We start from the raw sequence: 21,827 nt of genomic DNA on the forward strand, positions 1-21,827 counted from the left end.
TTCTCTAAACACTCTAAACTTACATTACCTAGCATCACAGATTTCTCTCCTCACTAGTACAATGTAAAGACATTATTCTCCCAGGTATCTTCTGACTTCAAACTCCTGTGTCAAAGTGTCTATTAAATTATATATATTAACTGTTAAGCGATTTTAACAACTATTTGGACAATCATGTAATAACAGCATCCAAAATGTCATTGTATTTTACACTACTCTGAAGCCTAAATCTAAGGACCAGCCTACATTTATTTATTTATTTATATTTGTTGACTGGGAGTGTTCGACTGGACGTAGGTCCATTTTCAGCAGAGGCCCGGGGAGAAAAGCTCCACAGTTAAAACAAACAGACAGTAGTTACATTGGATTATATAGCGATTAACAATTTACATAGCAATTACTTACAACATATTTACAGATGAAGAACATAGTACATCAGTAGACAACTAGAATCTTTATCTGTGAAGTACATAACAGACATTAACAAATGTTAAAATAAAATTTTTAGTTAATAAATACAAATAAATAAACAAATAAATATGGTGGGTTCTGGACTCTGACAACAAGCAGGCTATTCGTCAATTCTCCAATATCAGCCTGCATTGAAAATTCTTTTAAGCGATGCAGGACTGAGTTTCATTGGAAAATTAAACAAAGTGGTTATAAAGTGGGTTACTAATCCCTGCAGACTTACAGGGCATTTCTCCAGGTTCTTCTTCATGTCAAAGATGGAGGGGACTTCCATAGACAGATCTGTCCTGCACAAATACCTCAGTATGAAAGTTTAAATGTTATCAGTCAATGTCACTTAAATGTGTTGTTTCAGGGGGGCTTGGCTGGTCACAGTAAATCTCAAGGACACCTTCTTGTATGTTCCCATCATTTCATTTTTCCTCACTCAATTTTTTAGTATGTAATCCTTCTATTCAGTCTATAACACCCACATGGTGTTCTCAAATGCCTAGCTTTGCCCATAACATCCCTCAAAAATGTAGGGGTACATATTTGCCCTTATCTGCATGACCTTCTTAATGTAAAATAATTCTATTCAACAACTGATTAATAAATAGGGGATTTATGTTTTCCCTTATCTGGATTACTTTTTAATGTAAGCACATTCTTTTTGACAGATGACTGACAATCTAATTATGTTGATTCCAGTTGTAAACATTTTTCGATGTAAATACAACAGAAACAACTCCAGGTTCATCTCCTCACATATTTTTTTCTAGTGGTAATATTGAATGTTGTCCAACAGAAAGCCTACTTGACTCAGGAAAGGAAGAAAAGAAAACTGAATACTTATTTTATTGTACTGTTCTCCTCCCCACCCTGTTGTCCAGAAAGTTACTAGCACTACTGGACAATACATCAATCTAAACAAAATCAAACTTCATATGTGAAAATGTCCACAAATCTCTGTTAGCAGGGTCTCATACTTTCTACACATAAAACATTTAATAGCCCCAGCTTCAGTCAATGAGTTCCAGTAGTAGTGTGTATGCCCCACCCATTATTTAAACAAGTTACTTCTGAATCTTTCCTCGGAAATAAACTTTGATGTCTGACGCCTTTAACTATGATCAGGAAAAACATTTACAGTCATTGATAGTTCAGCGAACCACAGCCCTGATCGGAAGGATGGCATCAACCCCCTTTTCTGAGCTGTACATGGGGTCAGGGTATCACATCCACACTGACCAAATCACCTACAGCCAATGTTCACACTGCAGGATGGCTATCCCTAATATGACCTCCATGTCAATTTGATGGTGATGTGAATTTCATTATTTGAGATCAAAGCACTGCAGATTTTTTTTTCTTCAGGTGTCGTACGCATAGAGACAAACAAATCGACGGTCCTATGGTATGTAAATAAGCAAGTAGCACAAAACTGCATTAGTGTTAAAGATTAGCAGTGCAACTGTGGGATGTGGAACTAGCTGTGAATCTTTAGTTAGTGGCATCAGATATGCAAGAACAAGGCAATTTAATGGTAAACAACTTGAGTCAAAGCAGTTCATGAAGACCACAAGTGTTAACACAACCTCCAGGTTTTCACGGGCTGTCACTCAGATGAATCCAGAATAAAACATGTTTAAAAACTGAAGAGAATGGCGAGGTCCTGACCTCTGCTCCACAAAGAAGGATTCCCTGCTAGAAACTGGGTAGAAAAGATTTGCACATTTCACCAATTTTATTTGTTCAGAAGAGTTGTTATAAACTGCAGTAAGTCAGAAATTATACAAGATGTTCATCATTGCTTATGTCCATAACAGTCTGGTTTTCAGTTGTTATGAAGATGGAGGCTCATTTAGTTGTGTTTCTCTTCAGTCAGAACTATTAGTCATCAGGAAGTAAAGGGCTGGTATCTTGTTGTCAGAGCTCTTAGTCCCACAACATGAAGACTGATTTTGATTTATAATAACAAACTTTCTTCTCGAGTAGTTAGTTTGCTTCACAAATCAAAAGAAGTCACAAGTAGGATGTTTCCTTTTTCTAAATAGATTTTTTGCAGGTGTTTACTTGGCTTCATGGTAGGGAAATGACTGAAGTCTATTATTTAGATATTAATGGACCAACTGTATCAATCACAGAACCTGAGAGAACCTGAAGTTTGGTGACCTAGTAATTAGAATAATAAACGGGATACAGACATGAACATTGCTCTTGCCAAAGATCTTTTTTTTTTTTTGAAGTCCTTTCACTCTGTTATCCTTGAGTGCATGGGCTTTGGGTAGTTCAGCTAAGACATTTACATCAAACTTTCCTACTGGCGTGAGGGCTATGATTTAACAAAGGTTCAGGTAAAGCTTCTAAATGCAGTGGGTTATCTACCACATTTGCTAGTTAAAAAGAAGTTGTTTTCTATCATTAAGAGTGCTACTATGTAAAGATGTTTTCTATGTGATCCTTATTTATCCTTATGAACTCTTAGAAAGACATTTCTTAGAAGAAAATGTCACCTTGGTTCCTCCTGAGGCCCACAGAAGTAATTTCTTCCCAGTTAGTCATAGAAATATCTACTATCTCATAGAAATATCTACTATCTAAGCCTGCATCTTCTGCTTCTTTAAGGTTCATCTTGGAAGACAAGTCTTATAACACTGACCTCATCCATGTGGGTCACAGAAATGCAAGCCCAAGTTCTTTTAAAAAGTTATATGGTATTTCAAAAGAAATGTTAACCTCATCTACTAGAATTTTTTATTTAAAAGCACGGCATATGGATATCAGAGATATTTTGTAAGTCAGGATCCCCAAAATCCCCAAAGCACATTTTCTTTGTATTCTAAACAGAATGACTATTGTATGCACCTCCTTCTGATACTGATGGCATCATTTTTACATTTGCAGTGTGCCTAATCAAACACTTCAGTACTCTTATCTAGTTGGGCCATATCCTTCTGTAGAAAGGGACAAAAAATAGCCACCCTCAAACTAAACACTTAGAACTTAATATGAAAAGTCAGTATGGAGAAGTTATTAAGCAAAATAGATCCTACTCTGCTTACAGGCACATGTATTGGTTCATAGAAGGTTATTAGGCTAACAGCCCTAGATCCCTTACAAGCCTAGCCATATTTATCCCGAGTTACCCCAATTTTCAGTGGTTAGGTGAGTGAAGTACACAGAGATAAGGGTCTATGGTAGTTGGTAGTTAACACTGACTTCTTCTGTCCAGGGTGGACATACACACCATCCCAGGATTTAATTTTTGGTCACCCATCCATTGAGCTAGGTTGCATTTGAACAGTGTCAGGGAGGGTCTCTGTTTCACATGAATTGGAAGCTTGTTCAAGAGAATTAGCAGTCTCCAGGAGATGTATCTATCTCTCTAGCATGACCTGTTCATGTCAGAGGCTAAGTAAGATCCCTGCAGTGAGTAATCCTTGTGGAGTTTGATTTATGAATGTGTACCATTTCCATCAGGGCCTAATCAGAGACTGCCCTATATGCCAGGCATAGGTCACCCCTTAGCAACCTGTAGAAGACAGACTACAGTGGCAGAGCTTTCAGTCTTTCAATTAAGACTTGTTTTGTGTACCCTGTAATTTCTTGGTGAGAAACCTCTGTAGTCTTTTCAAGTGTTGCAGACGTCTTGTGAGGTGCACACAAAAGGAAGTATTCTACTTAATCATTGGTCTGATGAGGGCCAAGTATAGTGGAATTATAACATCCTTAGATCTAGATGTGATGCCTTTATTTATAAGATGTGCCACATAGAAGGATTTCCTTATTACTGTGGATATTTGGTGGTCAAAGTTCAGATTGCTATCAACCTGAGTACCCAGATCATGTACCACTGGGTCTATACTTAGGGGAGTGCTTTCTATAATGTAATTAGCAAGGATGTCAGCCTTCTCAAAGGGAATAACAATAATGCATTTTTGCATTTAGCTTTAGTCTGTGGCTTTGGCACCAGTCATTTGTCTGTGTTAACACTGTCTGCAGTACACAAGCATGATTGGGGTACTCAATTATTGCTCCCAGTTTGCAATTATCAAGTGAAATTTGTTAGCCCCAGGCTGTCTAAGTTTGTCTGGACTTCTGAGAAATAAATTTCAAGCAATAAGGGGCCAAACATAGAATCCTGTGGTATGCCACTTTTGACTGGTCTTTTGCTGGAGGTGAAGTCACCCACTTTGATAGTATGTGTCCTGTCCGCAAGCCAGTTGGCTACCCATCTGGTAATTTAGGGGGTTAATTCCCACTTGTGAGAGTTTCTCTATAATACCTGAGTGGGAGATTGTGTCACATGCCTTGGCTAGTTCTAGATATGCAGTATGCACTATCTTTCTCTTACTCAGGGCCTTGGTGACTTTCTTGAAAAAGTCAACCATGTTTAACAGGCATGATCTACCTTTAACAAATCCAAACTGGGCTGGGTCCAGAGTTGGAGATTACCCATGTCCTTGTTAATAAGGTCCATAATGATTATTTCCATGGCCTTGCAGATGAGGCTAGTCAAGGTTATAGGCCTATAATTCCCAGGATTGGTTGATGGCACTCCTTTGTGCAGAGGGATTACTGTTGCTGTCCTCCATTCCTCCAGAACATAGCCAGTTCACATGCTGTAGTTAAACAGAGACTCAAGTTGGTCTGCTAGGTCATGTTTAAGTTGTTTAAAGGGCTACCTGTGATGTTGTCTGGCTCTACTGATGTGTTTTTGGCCTTGGAGAGTGCTGAGATGACCTAAACTCTTGAGACAATAGGTTGATGATGGTGGCAGGTATACTTTGGGGATGACTGAAGTGGACAGGCGGGTGAAGGTTGCCCCAAATCTAGAAGCAAGCACGTTGGGTATTACCTCTGGTTATGTATGGGTGGTGTCATCCACAACCAGTTCAGCACATAGCTGAGTACTCCCTTTTAGATTTTGGACATAGTTAAAGAATGCCTTGAAATTATCCTTAGCTAGGAAGGCTATTTTTGCTTTGTAATTAGCTTTGGAGGACCTTTACAAGATCTGTCATGTGTTTGTTTAAGCTAGAGAGGGACTTCTTCATCTGAAAATCCAAGTCCCTCTTGTTCTTGGACATTAGATTCTTTCTCTTGTTGTACAGCCTGCTTATACTAGGGGTCTACCAGGGTGGCTTGTTTTTATGGCAAGATCTGGTTTTAAGCCGGTCAGGTACAGCCAATTATATACAACTGCTTTATGTGGTTATATGTGGCACTGGTGTACACCTTTCCATAGGATTCTGTGTTAACTGCATTTGAGGGGGCTTTGAAACAACTTATACCATCACTTACTAGGAGGTAATTTGTCTTTCAGAAATTCTTAAGCATTTTTTAACTTAATGGGGTATCGGATTTTATAATTACATCAAATGAGACTGATTTAAGGTCCGATCTTACCAGGGAGAACATCATGGGGGGGTGAAATGCTCTCTCATGTTAGTGATTACTATGTCCAGGACATTTGAGCCTCTTGTGGGTGTGCTGAGTAGCTGTTCCAGAGCATTTGCAATGATAAAGTTCAAGAACCACTGAGCCAGCATATCTGAAGTCATGTATGTTTCCCAGTCGATGATAGGATAATTAAAATCATCGATGAGTAAGATGTTGGGCTGTATGGCAGGTGACTTCAGTAAGACTGGGTATGCGGTATGTTTTTCCTTTTTCATGGTGGGTGTCCTATCATTAGCTATGATGTGGCAGGGGGCTTTGCCTATAGTTAATTGGACATGGAGTAGCTCATGAGAATTATACTGTTTGACCAGTCTTGAGGTATATTATCTTTAATGAAGCTGGATACTCCTCCTACTTTAGTTCTTTCATGCTCTGTTTGTAGTCTGAATATATGGAAGACATTGCAGCTTCCACATCTTCTGCTTCTTTAAAGTTCATCTTGGAAGACAAGTTTTATAACACTGACTACATCCATGTGGACCACAGAAATGCAGTCTCATATGCGTTTAAAGGTTATATGGTATTTCAAAAGAAAATTTAACCTCATCTACTAGATTTTTTTTATTTAAAAGCATCGCATATGGATATCAGACAGATATTAGGATCCCAAAACCCAAAAAGCACATTTTCTTTGTATTCTAAACAGAAAGGGTTTATGTATGTAAATAATGCTAATGCATTTGCCAGTATCTGAAGGCCAAGGGGAGACAGGTGTAGACCACCTCAGGCAAAGCAGCATGGCCTGTTGACCATATCTTCCCAGGCTGACAGATATCGAATCCCTTTGGATTGACACCAGAAGCTCAGCCAATTATTAAAGTCAATCATTTTTTGTTTGTATTGTGGCATCATCCTTGGAGAAGGTAGAATTCTGCTTAAGGCTAGGTTTATACCCACCTGTGATACATAATCTAAGAGCTCACATGTCTCTCTTCATATAGTCCATTGAGGTATGACTCAAGTCATTCACCCCCGCATGGAACAGGATGGAGTCATACCAGTATATGTGGTTGAGTGACTTAAGTGCTTGAGTGAATTGATGGATCCTGGCACCTGACAGGCAGCTAACCATAACCCACTCCTTATCCATCCTGGTGAAGGGAACATCTGTGTGTCTCACAATGGGATCACCTATGACTAATGCATTAGGTTTTGCAGCATTACACCTTATGGGCTTATTTGTAGAGACACTGATGTGTGTGTTGTTATGTGTGCAAGTGGTTTCCATTTGGGAGGCCTCTGATCTTTTGGTAAGTTACTAATGAGTACCTCCACATATGTGGGTTTATGTGTTGTGTCCTTATTTAGTATGGTAAGTATGTGTGATGGAAAACTTTTGATCTGCCGTTATGTGAGAGTCTTGCATCCAATTTAACAGTGTAATTACATCTCTCACATAAAGTAATTGTTTGTTTCAGGAGTAAGTGGTTGTCAGTATACATGAGAAAATTGTTACATTGCCTCAAGATTCCATGTCTATCAGGCTGGCCAGAAAGATGATGGGAATGAATATCAGGTTTTCTTTTTACTTTATTTCATATTTATTTATAAAGGTTGGTGACTGGCTGATGAGACTACCCCTTTCAACCTTATGCAGCCACCAGACAAGTAAAGCAAATAAATTCTAATAAATGACTAAAGGTATTCTACAAATATAGCAATGTACCAAAGGGAAATATAGAACTATAAGCATTAATAAGGAAAATGATGAAGGCTGCTACATGTCAGCATTACTTTAGCAGTTATAAGTGTGAAAAGTGCAAAGTTCCTAGACATAGAATGACCTAAACAAAAAACACCCACTAAGAAGCACAGTAAAAGGCAATATAGGTAGTGGAACTCTCACAAACAAGTATAATATTTACAGTAGTGGGGTCAGGAAGGTTTTGGTGTAGCTAAAAGTCCACTACCCAGACAAGAAGGGCTACCAAAGTGTAAACACAGAGACATGTCCTTCAACACTACGTAATTGCAAAGAGAAAAATTCAGATTCATAAATCCTCTACTCAGTGACTTGACTTATTATTAATGCAAAATCCCAATACATCTGCAACACACTGATTCTGTGACTTTGAAAACTGCTGATGATAGGTTTGTCTTTCCTAAGGGGTAGCATATATCAGAGACACCTGGTGCAGGTCATAAAGAGCAGAAGACATGGACAGAGAGCAATGGGTTATTACCCTGTACCACAATATCATACGGTTCCAAGAAAAGAGAAAAAAAGTCAAAAGATTAATTTTAGGAATTGTAGGGTGCGTTATCAAATGGGTTTGTACAGCCTTGCTAAACTTTACATGCATCAGAGAAAAACTGAAAATCCATAGTTTCTTGGCATCAAATGACTCCTAAACTCTTTGCACATCATATACATTTTTGTTGCAGAAAAACTGAAAAATTTTCAGCAAAATATCCATCAAATGTTCTAGACAATCTTGGAAGGCATGGAACTAGTGCATCTGAAATTTAAGATGCAAAAGAATATTAGAACTCTGTAACAAAACGGACATTCTTTATCATCAGAAAGTGTCTGTTTGTTGTTGCAACTGACTTTTGTGGTCTTTTCTTAGAAGAAATCTTAACAGTGGGCGTTGAAACAGTCTTCTGCGTTTAATGCACTTGTGATCATACAGGTTACTGATGCGAAAGGGAATGGAAAAGGCATCTGGGAAGCAGATCGAAAGTCAGAGGATGCATTGAAATGAGTTCTGCAGATTAAGGATCTGTGCAGTACAGAGAGAGGAACTTTGTATTTGTGAGGAAGAAGAGCGGTGAGAAGGCTAAGGAAGGAGGGCATTGTGGATGGCAGAAGGATAACTACAATGAGGAGTATTGGACAGGGCGCCTTAGAAGGATCTACAGAAAGATGCTGGGAGTAAGTGGTACCTGAAAGAATAGGAGGTTGGAACAATTTAATGCAGACAGAGAAACAAAAACTAACTAATTGGACCAGACAGGGAAAGATTGATGGATTGGATGACAGAGGTAAACAGACTAGCCAAGACATGGTGGTGACATGGCATGGTAGCACATGCCTAGTGAGCTAAAGAATATGGATCTGGGGTCACAGAAGATTGTTAGAGATGTTGGAAAGTTGTAGAACCTGTACACATTTACTTTGAATGCCCAAGAATGAAGGAATAAAAGAATATACAAATGTCAATGGTTTTACCTCACAGAGCAAAACTGCAAAGAAGTACATGCACATAAACGGTTTAGCTGATCTTGATGGGGACTTTAGACTACAGCTGAATATCTAAAAAAAAGCACAAGGAAGCAAGGATATCAGCTAAAAATGATTAACATTAAAAAGCTCACACTTCTGATTTTAAACTTCTCTGGTCACACTTCTGATTTCAAGCTTCTCTGGTCAAATTACATAAATATGTACTGAAAAAGTGCACATTCTGCATCCAGTGCTACCTCTGATGTAATGTTTATATTAATATTTAGGAAAACATTTGACTTGCCTAAATATAAGCATCTGAATGATCCAAAAAGTGGAAAAAATGAAATGAGTGTTGCAGAGAGATACAGACAGACATAGATAAGGCAAGTGTTTTTCAAGGCAATGCCTTCCAATTGAGCCCAGTCTAATCAGCATTGTGAATATTGTCCAAGCTGTATCCTTCTTCTTCAACTAATTCTGTAAGTCTTTTTAAAGGTCTCAGCTGTGTTTTGTCTGCTAAGAGATTTTTCCTTCGATATGTAATTCATGAATTTCATGATGTGATTTGAAGTGTTTCAACCATTCGGTACTCACCTGAAAAGTTGTCAAGGGTCTACTGTTTTTTTCACTGAATTGTAACACTTTTTCCCAAAGCAAAGGAACAGAGATCGGTTCATCTGCTGACCATTTTTGAAGAAGCCAGTTGTAAGCAGTACCACGAATCCCACTAGGCGCTGAGGCACAAAACCCTCCGTTTAAAGACACAAAACAGAACTGTAGATAGGATCACTGCAACTCACACCAGATGGACGAGCAGGAAAGGTTAAAAAGTTCTTTTATTGCACACAACATAGGTTGCTGCTTCATTTCAAATTTATACCAAACCAACCCTGCTCATGTGATTAAATTAATTGCATGATTGTCATCAATTGATTAATACAAAATATTTAAACTGCAATTTTACTATCAAGTCTTTCCTTAGTTTGCATATAGAAAAAAGTAATAAATGTATATGTAACTGAACTTTCCAAACCTAAAAATATAACTTAATACTTTATGTAAACCTGTTGTGTGAAAAATAAGTTACAAATTTAAACACACATTTTGTAACCACAAACACATTTCCCTTTCTCATAACTTCAAAACAATATACAAGTTTTGAAAGTATCAATTAGATACTTACTACAAACCTCTAACCTATTTAGTTCATTAAAAAATATATATTAAAATATACTGCTTGCGCTTTTTCAGGCTCAACTTTGCATTCTAAACTAACAGAGTTGTTTAATAAAACTGGAATTGAGGTTTTGAAATTAATGGTTGATGACTACATGAAAAAAGAAGAGGTTTTGTTGAATGAACTAAATGTACTGCATGATAGTATCACTAACGATGATAGATTTTTAAGTTATAAAAGGAAATACAATGAAACGTTCAGAGAAGTAGACGAGCACTGTTTTAAAGTTTTAGACAGGAAGGCAAGAAAGTTAGAAAGAGATTTAATGGAATATAGAGAGGGGAGGGCATACCCAGCAGGGGGAGCTCATAAACAAAACACCCTTGAAAACACTGAGACTGTAACTTCTCATAGTAGAAATAATGGCTACAACTATGATGAAATGCCCAGGAGAAGTGAGAGACTTGCATAAAAAAGTACCAACAGTATGCAGCAGGGTTTTCAACTTCCCAGGGCAGACCGAGGTGAAATCAAATCAATACCAGCAGAATGTATGGGGCAGGGCGTTGAGGTAATGACCATTCTGTTAACAAAGATGACATAAAGGTCTCTAGAGTTGTAAGTGAGCACGGCTTGTGCAGTGTTCACACTGACAGTTTCAGTATATATAATTACACAGACATAAACATTACCAAAGACTTTTTGAATTATTTACTAAGGACTACAATTTGTACCCAACAAGCCAGCTTTTCTTCCTAAGCTTTTAATTGAGCTTAAATTGTTTGTAAGAAACTTAAATTTAACTGCTATTTTCAAAATCAGGCCCCACTTGAAACTACTCTGGGTAGAAGTAGCACTTTTAACCCCCTGTCCACCTAAACTAAAAATGTTTGAAGAAATTATAGAAAAAATTTTTAGGGATAATTTAGACAGAAACAAAATTATGGCTCTACTAATTTCCTGAATATTTGCAGAAGGTGGTTAATAATTTAAAGAAGAATAAAATCAGAGTAATGAAGCCGGACAAGGGAGGGGTATAGTGCTCATGAAATTACATCTTTGCTTTGTTACAAAACACTAACACCTATGAACCAAGCTCTTTGAATGAACTTAACATAGCAGTGAGTAAAATCAAATACTACATACATGATTTATTACTGCAAGGATTTTTGGATGAGAAAACTCACAATTTTTACTTGTAACTAAACCTAAAACAGCTGTACTCTTTGGTATCCCAGGCTGTGTAACTGAATCTCTGAGTAAATTCATTGACTTCCACCTGAAAAAATATGTTAAGCAACTAGATTTTGTTTGAATATAAATCAAGAAATTGACAATTCCAACTTGTTTATGGTAACAATAGACATCGAGCAAGGTATGGATTGGTTCGGAGAAGTCATTGTTAAGGAATCAGGACTTAGCACTGATCTAGTTAACACAATACTAGAATTTATGAGAATTGTGCTGCATAACAACTTTATAAATTTTAATGAAGAATTTTACAAACAAAAAAGGTGGCTGGGGTGTGCCCCCCCATGCTACTGCATATGCAAATATAGTTTTGCACAAGTGGGAGAAGGAATTCATACACAACACCAGCTGGAAAGAACATATTGTATTTTACAAAAGGTTTTGATATTTGCATCCTATGGTCAGGTACAGAACAACAATTTTAGGATTTATAGAGTACCTGGAGAACACCACTTGTTTTCTTAGATTCACTTACACGTTGAGTAAAGAAAGTTTGAATTACTTGGACATTACACTAACAAAAGACCTAATCAAAAGGTTTCACTTCACAGATATACAGGAAAGAAACACACTGTAATGCATACTCGATAGTGGTCATCCCTGGCACATCAAAAGGGCATCATTAAAGGACAGCTAGTAAGGCGTCCAGAATGTATAGTACAGACAAACTATTTCAAGATGAGGCAGAATTTTTAAAAAGCTTTTCACATTAGAGGTTATCCTTTTGAATTGTTCCAGGTTATACTGGATGAAATTGTTCATAGAAGAGGCGATCTTAAACCTCTGTTGGGAATAGGGCCTGTAGTACTCAGGAAGCAACATGACACAAAATGTGACAAGCATAAAATTTTGTATATACATATTCTCAGGACTCTTTGCTAATTGAAAACACTATCAGGAATTTATGGCCTATGATTACATCACAAGATGAATTTAATAAGTTATTTCCTGAACATATAACTTTTACTAGGAAAAGAAACATCAATTTGAAGGGAATATTTGAACAAAACATTCAATTAGAAGAGAAACAGCAAGCTCTAGGATGCAAGCAATGTTCTATCTTATTAACAAAGCAGGGGTTCATATTCTCACGTAAAAGCACCTTGTATGCAAAGTGCAATTACAATTGTAATTCATCTGGAGTTATAGAACACATAGCGACATTAAAACAAGGAAAGAGACAAGACAAGCATTCTCTCAGTTGTAAAAACATGGCATTAAAGTTTTTGTAGTGGACAATGTAAAACAAGACTTGAGAGGAGGAGACTGGGAAACAAAGCTGGGGATCAAAGAATTAACAAATATCCAGGCATTAATGAAGGGATAAGTTTAGGGGACATTCTTAGGGCTAGAAGAAACAGGATCAACTGAAGTACCCACATTGTTTCAACTTTAGGGGTAACTGGATTAATGGTTCTGAATCTGGTCATTGTTGAGTTTCTAAGGTTCAACTATCATCTAAAAGCATTAAATATTAAAATAGTCATGTTTACAGTATTATTAGTTGTTTTATTGTCACCTAAACCAAGCAGTATATTTTAATATATATTTTTTAATGAACTAAATAGGTTAGAGGTTTGTAGTAAGTATCTAATTGATACTTTCAAAACTTGTATATTGTTTTGAAGTTATGAGAAAGGGAAATGTGTTTGTGGTTACAAAATGTGTGTTTAAAGTACCGAAAGGAAAGCATTTCATTTCAACATAAACTTTTGTAACTTATTTTCACAACACAGTTTTACATAAAGTATTAAGTTATATTTTTAGGTTTGGAAAGTTCAGTTACATATACATTTATTACTTTTTCTATATGCAAACTAAGGAAAGACTTGATAGTAAAATTGCAGTTTTAATGTTTTGAAAAAGAGTTGTATTAATCAATTGATGACAATCATGCAATTAATTTAATCACATGAGCAGGGTTGGTTTGGTATAAATTAACCTTTCCTGCTCGTCCATCTGGTGTTCGATAGTTTGGTTGCAGTGATCCTATCTACAGTTCTGTTTAGTTGTAAGCAGTGTCAACTGACTTCGTATTTTCTGATAACTTCTTCGTCTTTTGCATTTATCAGCCAAATCAAGGTTCATCATGAAAGATTCAATGGTGACTTTTCCCTTCTTTAAGCCACATATTGTAGATTTTTCTGGCTTCATATTCATGTTGTAATTTGGTGACAAACTCACCATTTTGGAGTGTTTCAGAGATTGTAAATTTGTGTTTCAGGGTTAATACTGTTTACTTCCGCTTTAGCGGTCTGTATGCGCACACACTACTGTACAATTCTACCCATCTACTCACACTGTATGCCTACGTGTCACTTCCTGAATGGTCCGTCACCTTCAGGGCTGCTGTTTGGATAACCAGTCATTCGGTTAACCAGCATTCCAATAATTGACGTTCTATCGCACCTGGGTGACAACAACCTTGGAGTGATATGTCAGCTGCTGGTAACAATGCAACTGATGATAAAAGAAAAAGCAGTCGGGATGTTGATCAGATCTGGAGTAGAGCATCATATACAAAGTGACAGAGCCTTAGATTCAGTGAACAAAATACTAGAGTAAGCCCATTAGGGGATAAAGTCCATAGACATCTTTCTTTTGTAGTGGACTGTGGTCAGGCTACTTTAAACAGTGAGCAGCTCTGGAAGCCAGAGAAAGACAAAAGGCTTTTGGTAGGTGTTCAAATGAAAACCAGAGCAATGGTGTGTGGTTTGGAGTATAACCTGTATAAGTAGAGACTAGAGGAGCTGGTACTCCTCTCAATAAAGACCAGTCATATGAGCGCATAATGTCAGGTCAGGGAATTGTGAAAGATTCACCATGAATAACACAACTGGGTAGAAGGAAAAGACCATGACAAGAAATGTAACTACTCCCTGTGTATGAGAAAAGTACATCACAGGAAGAGTTGCAAACAGAATGGAATGCTAAACTGGGTGGTAGAGAAACAGACTCAATGGAAACGTCAGGAGAACATGGTGAAGGTTGAAAGGGAGGATGGTTAGGTAGAATGCCAAATGATTTTAAATTGTAGATTATATGGGATCCTTCCTGATGCTGTTAAGAAAATATAGTCTAATGTATTGTAATGATTTAAAACAATGTAATTCACTAATTGAAAAACTTGTCTCTTACATGAAAACATGTAAAGGTATGGGAATATGGCATCCACCCAAAACACTGGTATTTCAGTATTTAACTGCATCCTGGGTGCCAGAGGGCTCAGAAATGGGATAATATGGTAAATAGTAAATTGCCTGCTTATCTCAAGGGGAATGGGGTGGGAATTAGGTACTGTGGCAAAATTCCTTACTGAAAACTGGAGCCATAGGCCTTGAGAGGAAAAACACAGATAGGGCTTGCTGCGTGAGGAGATGCAACAAGAAATATTAAAGTAGAAATCCAGGTCACTACACGCCCTTAGGCATTAGGTGCAAGGGATAACAATGTGTGCCAAAAGAAAATAAAAACACTTTGAAGGCTCTGAGTATTAGGAATTCATCTCTTGTATCATATACTGGAAAAACTTACCAAACAAAACAAAAGGACTGGCATTTCTAAGACATTTCTACAGATGATGGGTGGCTCTGAAATCATACTACATATTGATTCCATGTCCACACGCAACAGCCAATAGCCCAGCTATTTCACCATGATGACTGAAGCCTATATATAGTGCAGTTCCAAAACTTGCTTATGTCTTTATCAATATACTTAAGAATTCAAACAGAATCTGAAATTATTTTATTAATTTATATTTCTCATATTTTCAGCTGTCCCATATTTTGCAAAAAAACACAGAATTTTATGACTTAACCAACAGGTTGTCACAAAACAGTTAGTGTGATCTTTAAGTTACGATTTTGCAGTCTTTTCTATTGTCGATAACCTGGAGCTTTAACTCAAACAAGTTTTTTCCCCACTTGTGTGCAGCCAAGGGGCAGTACAGGCTACAAAATTCAATGAGACAGCAGAACTGAGTTGAACTGAGCCATGACATAGCAATGTGAGATTTAGACTTAAAGTGCAATTTGAAAGAAGTGGAAAAGGTCGGAAAAGGGGATTTGTCGGTCATCCCTCTATGTATGCTGCAATGCTTTATTACCTTACTATGAGGGCTATGAGACTACGAGCTGAATAGCTGAATTGAATAAACCTGTTAAGTATAAGCAAAATAAAACTGTGAATGCAAAAAAAAAAAAAAAGATTTAGAAAATGGGGTTCGAGATTAAAATCTACAACAGTAGCTGCCATCTCCTTTACACTTACAGTTAGCAAGTGGGGAAAAAAGAAAAACTAACTCTGCTAACTACACCAGCAACAGTTACCAAGACATTTTGTGTGTGTGTGTGTGTGTGTGTGTGTGTGTGTGTGTGTGTGTGTGTGTGTGTGTGTGTGTGTGTATGCCAGCTGCCAAGCAAGCTTCATCCTACTGGAAAGGTTGTTGATATATCCAGGTGCAGCTGGCAGTAGGAATTTGGAACTCAGCTGTCTTCCACCTAAGCAACAGTCGCCCATATTAATTATCCATAACCAAACTGGCAACTGGAATGATAAAAAAATACACGTAGACCACGCATTTGATTCGGGGCTGAAAGGCTTTCCTAGGTGGGAAGGGAATGACTGGTTGGCTCAAAGAGTAAAAACTGTTTAATAGCAGATAAAGCTCCTTTGTTTCATTTAATCTGTACATTTCCGTCCTCACAGATAAATTGTTCCTCCCAGCTAATCAGTATACTATTTCTTCTTACCCATTAACAACAGCTGTATTAAGTTTGACTATTGGATGTTCCTCCTATGACATCATTCTTGGTTTGCATTTTCACCTTGGTCTAGTCTGGTAAAATATATTTGTTCATTTTCTAGGTACCCTAGTTCATTCAGAGTCATGATGTAGGACCTTTTCTTAAAAGCACTGGGTGAATCATAGCAAGCACGCATACTTTTGCATATCCATGCTTACATTTATTTTATATACTTACATTTATTTTTATTTATGCATAGATTGGCCATTTTCAAGACATGCATAACCTATAGCACAGGTTCTCTTGGCTGGCTTGTGTTGTGCTCAGTGTCCCTCAGTAACTTGTCACTGAAGTCTTTCTTACCTCATACCTCACATACAAAACAAAGGAATTCTATAGGTATAGTAGGCTTGAGGGAAGTTATTATGATCAGATATCTTTAAATCTAGAGGTTTCATACCATCTTGACAGCTAATACTGTTAAGATTTGCTTGTACTATCAGTTGGTATCACTGACATTATTCTAATATCTATCATGAATGAGTGAGAAAAAATCTATAAAATAAATGTAAAGTAGTTCACATTCACCAGATAAAGATTATAAAAAGTACCATAGCCAACTAGATGGCTGCCTAGGGTGCCTCTCTAGCAGGGGTGCTTTTCCAGTAATCTGGATGATGTAGATAGACCAGAATGGGGGCACTGATTGGTGAGGGAGGGTTGCTGTGAAGTCCGTTTGCCTGCGGCATCAGTTGACCAAAGGCCAGTCCTGCTCCCATAATGGTACTTTTTATAATCTTTATCTATGTGCCCTTTTGGTGTGTGTGTGTGTGTGTGTGTGTGTGTGTGTGTGTGTGTGTGTGTGTGTGTGTGTGTTTGTGCGTGCCTGTTGTGTTCTTTTTACTTTGACATATTTCAGAAATTTGGGTTCTTGAAAATAAGGTGTTGTATAGAAGAAGATATCTTATTTTTATATATGAGTTTACTTTTGCTAATTACTACTCATAGACATAGCTTCATCTGAATAAACCTTGACTATATGTAGATTCTATATTGTGTCATTTTTTTTCACTTTGTTTCTTAAACTTGTATTTTGACTAGTGATATTCCACTATCTTACTGGAAGTGGAAGAGGTTGTGTTAATAGCTGTGCACATTTCATGGTAATTAGCTGTCCAGATTTTGGACCTACTGTTTAAACGCCTTTGTCAAGATTTTCTATGTCTGCATGTTGAGAGGTATGTTCCCCTTATATTCTGCAGTGTTGTCTAATCAACTTTTTTTCAACTCAGAATTAAATTATGAAATGGCATATTGCTTCCCTGTTGCATGCTGTCTACACTCCTCTCCATTGTAGCCCAGTTCTTCTAAAGCCAAGAGCCTGTTCATTATCTGAGTCAACTAGACTAAACACAATCCATACTTGTTTTACTACTCTCATAAATGAAAGAGCTCCCTTCCCAATCCATTAGGAAAACGTATTCTCGGGCCATATCATTTTGTCTCTATTACATTCACAATGTCCACATTCATAGATAACTGCCTGTTTACTGGTACTCTTGGATTTATTTGATTAAGTTCTATAACATCTATTAATTGCAGAGCATCATTAATAACTAGGCCATTTTGCAGACAAGTCCTAGTTTCCAGTAATTCCTTGTGTAACACATCAGTAAGCTGACTGAACTTTATTTACACCTGATCAGGGTTATTGCTGTAGAGTATGATAATTCCACTGTATCACCTTTTTGCTTTTTATCTGTGCTTTTCCCCCCTTTATGTCTGCCAACCATCAGACTCCACAGTAGTCTGATGAGCCCTCTCAATGCAGGTCATCTTATCTACATATGAGAAGAGGCTGGCCACAGATAGTTATCTTCCAGGCAGCCGGGGAGGGGTTTGAGCCTTCCATGCATTATACAGACGAGCAGTGCCCTAATCTTAAAGGCCTGAGGAACCGCTGTTTCTCATCCATACCAAGACAAACATCATTTATACTCTGGCTTCTCCAGAGCATAACCCCTTGCTTTTGGGTTCTGCCTTCCTGATAAATGGAATTAACAGCCAAACAGTAAAGATAACTAACAAGAAGTCATGACATGTTTGATCTAGTTATTTATCCAGGTCAAGACAGGTGTGAATAACTCATTTATCCAAGTCAAGACAGGTGTGAATTATTTATTTATCCAAGTCAAGACAAGTTTGGACTGCTTATTTATCCAAGTAAAGACAGGTGTGAATTATCTATCGATCTATCTGATAAGAGAGCTGGCCGATTGAATTTTTTTTGCCATGGCCAGGGCCAACCTTACCGTATACTAAATGGAAACAAACCAGAGTAAACATGGTACAGCATAACAGTTACAGTGTACAACATTTGATTACGATAATTATGACAAACTACATAAGCGAGTTGGAGTTTTAAAATAACATTTTAAAGTACAGTTGCCTTTAGTTCAAAAGCATGCACATAAGACATTTACAGTTTATAAACAGTGATTATAATATTTAAAGTATGTAGCTGAAATGTAAAATATAAAGCGACAATATGAAGTAGTTGTTTTAAATAAATGTAATCCATTTTTCAATGTAACAGAATAAAGGAAAAAGGTAGAAATGTCAGGCTATCACATTTCTCTGGAGGAAGTTAACAGAAGGGTATTTACAGCATATGCATATAGCTAGATCAAATAGGTGGGTAAGCATTCATTCTGTTTTCATCCATAGATATTATTACTCAGTTCTGCTCACCCTGTATGCATGGATGTGCAATGAAAACCAGCAGGGACATGACGTCCAGCATGCAGCCCTATGAAATCTACTGCTGCCTTCTCAAGTGGTGGTCAGTAGAGTGCCACATCACATAGTCAGATACACAAGACCAGTGTAGGATAATACTTTATATAATCCTGGCTTCACCTTAGAATAATCCAGGCTATACTCTTGAGCAAGGATTGTTGGTAGGACATACTAACACCTTGTACTGCACTGGCTGTTTGTGACCCCCTACATTTTAGGCATCCAAAACAGTTTTGCATTCCAGCTAGCCAACCTGACCTGATACACTGATATAAATCATATTCTTGGTCATTACTCAAATATGTTTTTACCTTACTTTGTACTATATTGTGGTAGTTGACGTTTACATTTAATGTTATCCAGTGAATTTTATTTAGGTTTCCTGCCTTTCATAACTACAAAGAATTATGCACTGATTGTTAGGCTGTGTATTATTGAAGTTTCAAATTTCTTTTCCCATATCATAAAGAAAAGACCCTGACATAGTGGCATACACCATGATGTGTTCAAGTTATTGATCATCTGAGCTGAAGATCTGATCTTGGCCATTGTAGGGACAATTTCAGAGAAGCTGGTGTAAGAAAAAAAAATTCTTCTACAAATGCAAAGGAGGAACTAATTCAAGGGAGAAAGAGGGTGACAGATTATAAACTACCTTATGTCCCCTGTAGGGGCAGATCAAAATAATATTTTAAAAGAAATATGTGTTAATACATGGAGTAATTGGTGTGCACAAGGGATAAAACACTATGCAACATTGCATTTTATAAAACATTGCAACAGAAGAAATTCACTTTACTGAGGCCGAAACTTTATAAAAATATTCTCAGGGTCCTCGTTTGAGAAATGGAATGGAAAGCAAATACAGCAAAAGTAAACTGGAATAGTTCATTTTTTTTTCTTAAAATACCATCCATGCAGGCTTTTGTACATGGCACATCTACCAGAAGTTATTTTTGATTTGCTACATATCACAGTAAAACTTCTGGGTAGGCAAATGCAGCATTTCTCTTATGGGTTTTCTAGGATTGTTCTGAGCTCAAAACGTGTGCACAACGCAGTTTTTTTATGCCGCTCATTGATCCACCTGCTACAAATCCTCAGCAGGTTTCTGAATTCATTCAGTATATGCCTTATTTCTAGTTGTGCCTTCTTTTTAACAGCTAGTTTCACTGTTTTTTTTTTTTTTTTTTTTTTTTTTGAAATATCATTTATTAAACAAGAAACACTTACCATTTCCAGCAACTACTGAGTAAAACATAGTCCCAAGAATGCATAAAATTGGGTAGGACATTTTCACAGCAGACTGGCATTTTTGGCGAGAAAAGGGTACCGTATTGACAGCAATACAGAGCCAAGGCTTCATAGCGCAGAAGAGTTCAAAAGCGAGTCTGTTCACACGGTAAGGTTATCTCAAATTCCCCTGGGGAAAGCAGACAACACCTGCAGCAGTCGTCTCCTGTCACTGGTACCATAGCGCCCTTAACCAGAAACCCCAGAAACACAACTTTTGTACGCTTGAGCGACAAGCGGGATTGTCACACACTCGCCTGCATCAAAAGATAACGCTGCCTCTCACCCCCGCCAGTCCTTGCCGATGCATCATCACATTTTCATAACAAAGCCCGTTTTGTTTTCTTCCCCTCCCCCTTTTCTGGTCGCTCAAAGGGTACTTTGCGTAAATGAGGTCAGTAGTGCAAGTCCAGAGAAAAGGAAAGTGCAGGTGGAACTGCAGAATGGGACAGAAAAAGTTCCAGGCAATATAGCCATTTATCGTTTACCAGGAACTGTTGTCATTGGCGCTTTCTGCTCAACAGTTTGTTTTGAGAGCGCTGCTCTTGTGAATGTTTCTGTACTTTTCACCATGTTTTCTTCCCACCGATTCTCCCTGGCCCCTCAGTCCGCGCCCTCGCTTACTGCTATGTGGATGAGCGGTCCTGTTACACTAAGGCGTAGGCGGGCAGATTTGTAAAGAATGAAGTCATGCTTATTGCTGTGATTTAAGCACACTACTTGAATCTTTTATTTCAGATCCACGTCCCCTTCCTGGCTTTCACCTGCGCAGGGACTTTCCCACAAGGTTAGTTTGCCAATTAGTTGGATCATGCCGGCACTGCTGGTCTGCTGGTTAGCTCAGCTGTATGTTGTGCCAGCCCTTCTAGTCAGTAGTACAGAACACACACGTTGTGTGGTCAAGTGGCTTCAGCAGTCCTCCTACTGAGATGGCTGCACTCGCCCACCTTATTATTATTATTACTATTTATCACTTTCATCAACGTAGGGCTGCATTCTCTACGATCGTGTTTGTTTTACATGTTTCACAACAAAGGCACGAACTCCCCACATTTATAAGTTCTGCTTAAAAAATAATAATGGTAATAATAATAAATACATTCATACCTCAAACTTTTAGTGCTAGAAATCTGGACAAAGCCTGACAAAACTGAGGGACAAAGGTCCAAATATAGGGACTCATTATTACTTTTAAACTTTGAAAGTTGCTAGAGTAACACAGTTTATGTTAACATAATTTTTCTGACCGTTTTGAAGTCTGAAACTCAAATATATATTATTATTTGGCGACTTAAATCCTCAGACCATCCCGGTGATTTGGCAGAAAAATCACACATTTTATGAAGAGCCGACCAAAAATATGAGGCAAAGATCTGGACATTCTGCGAAAACGTGGACAGCTGAGGGTTATGAATACATTCTGTTACCCCGTAACAAGTGCTACAGGTTTAGGTCAGAAACAAGAGACGATAAA

The 21,827-nt window shown here is 37.7% G+C and overlaps 1 protein-coding gene across 1 annotated transcript in view; it reads right to left on the minus strand.

Moving 5' to 3' along the window:
* The window catches only part of ITGB8 (integrin subunit beta 8), a 984,437-nt gene extending 963,247 nt beyond the window's left edge, over positions 1 to 21,190 (minus strand). Inside the window, exon 1 of the mRNA XM_044064706.1 lies at positions 20,294 to 21,190. Coding sequence (XP_043920641.1) covers positions 20,294 to 20,426 — 133 coding nt within the window. The 5' untranslated portion in view covers positions 20,427 to 21,190. The remainder of the gene's footprint in view (positions 1 to 20,293) is intronic.
* Between the last annotated feature and the right edge of the window lie 637 nt (positions 21,191 to 21,827).

This window comes from Protopterus annectens, chromosome 3.part0 (genome assembly GCF_019279795.1).
Source record: "Protopterus annectens isolate FY-2018-M chromosome 3.part0, PAN1.0, whole genome shotgun sequence".
Classification (NCBI taxonomy): domain Eukaryota; kingdom Metazoa; phylum Chordata; order Ceratodontiformes; family Protopteridae; genus Protopterus; species Protopterus annectens.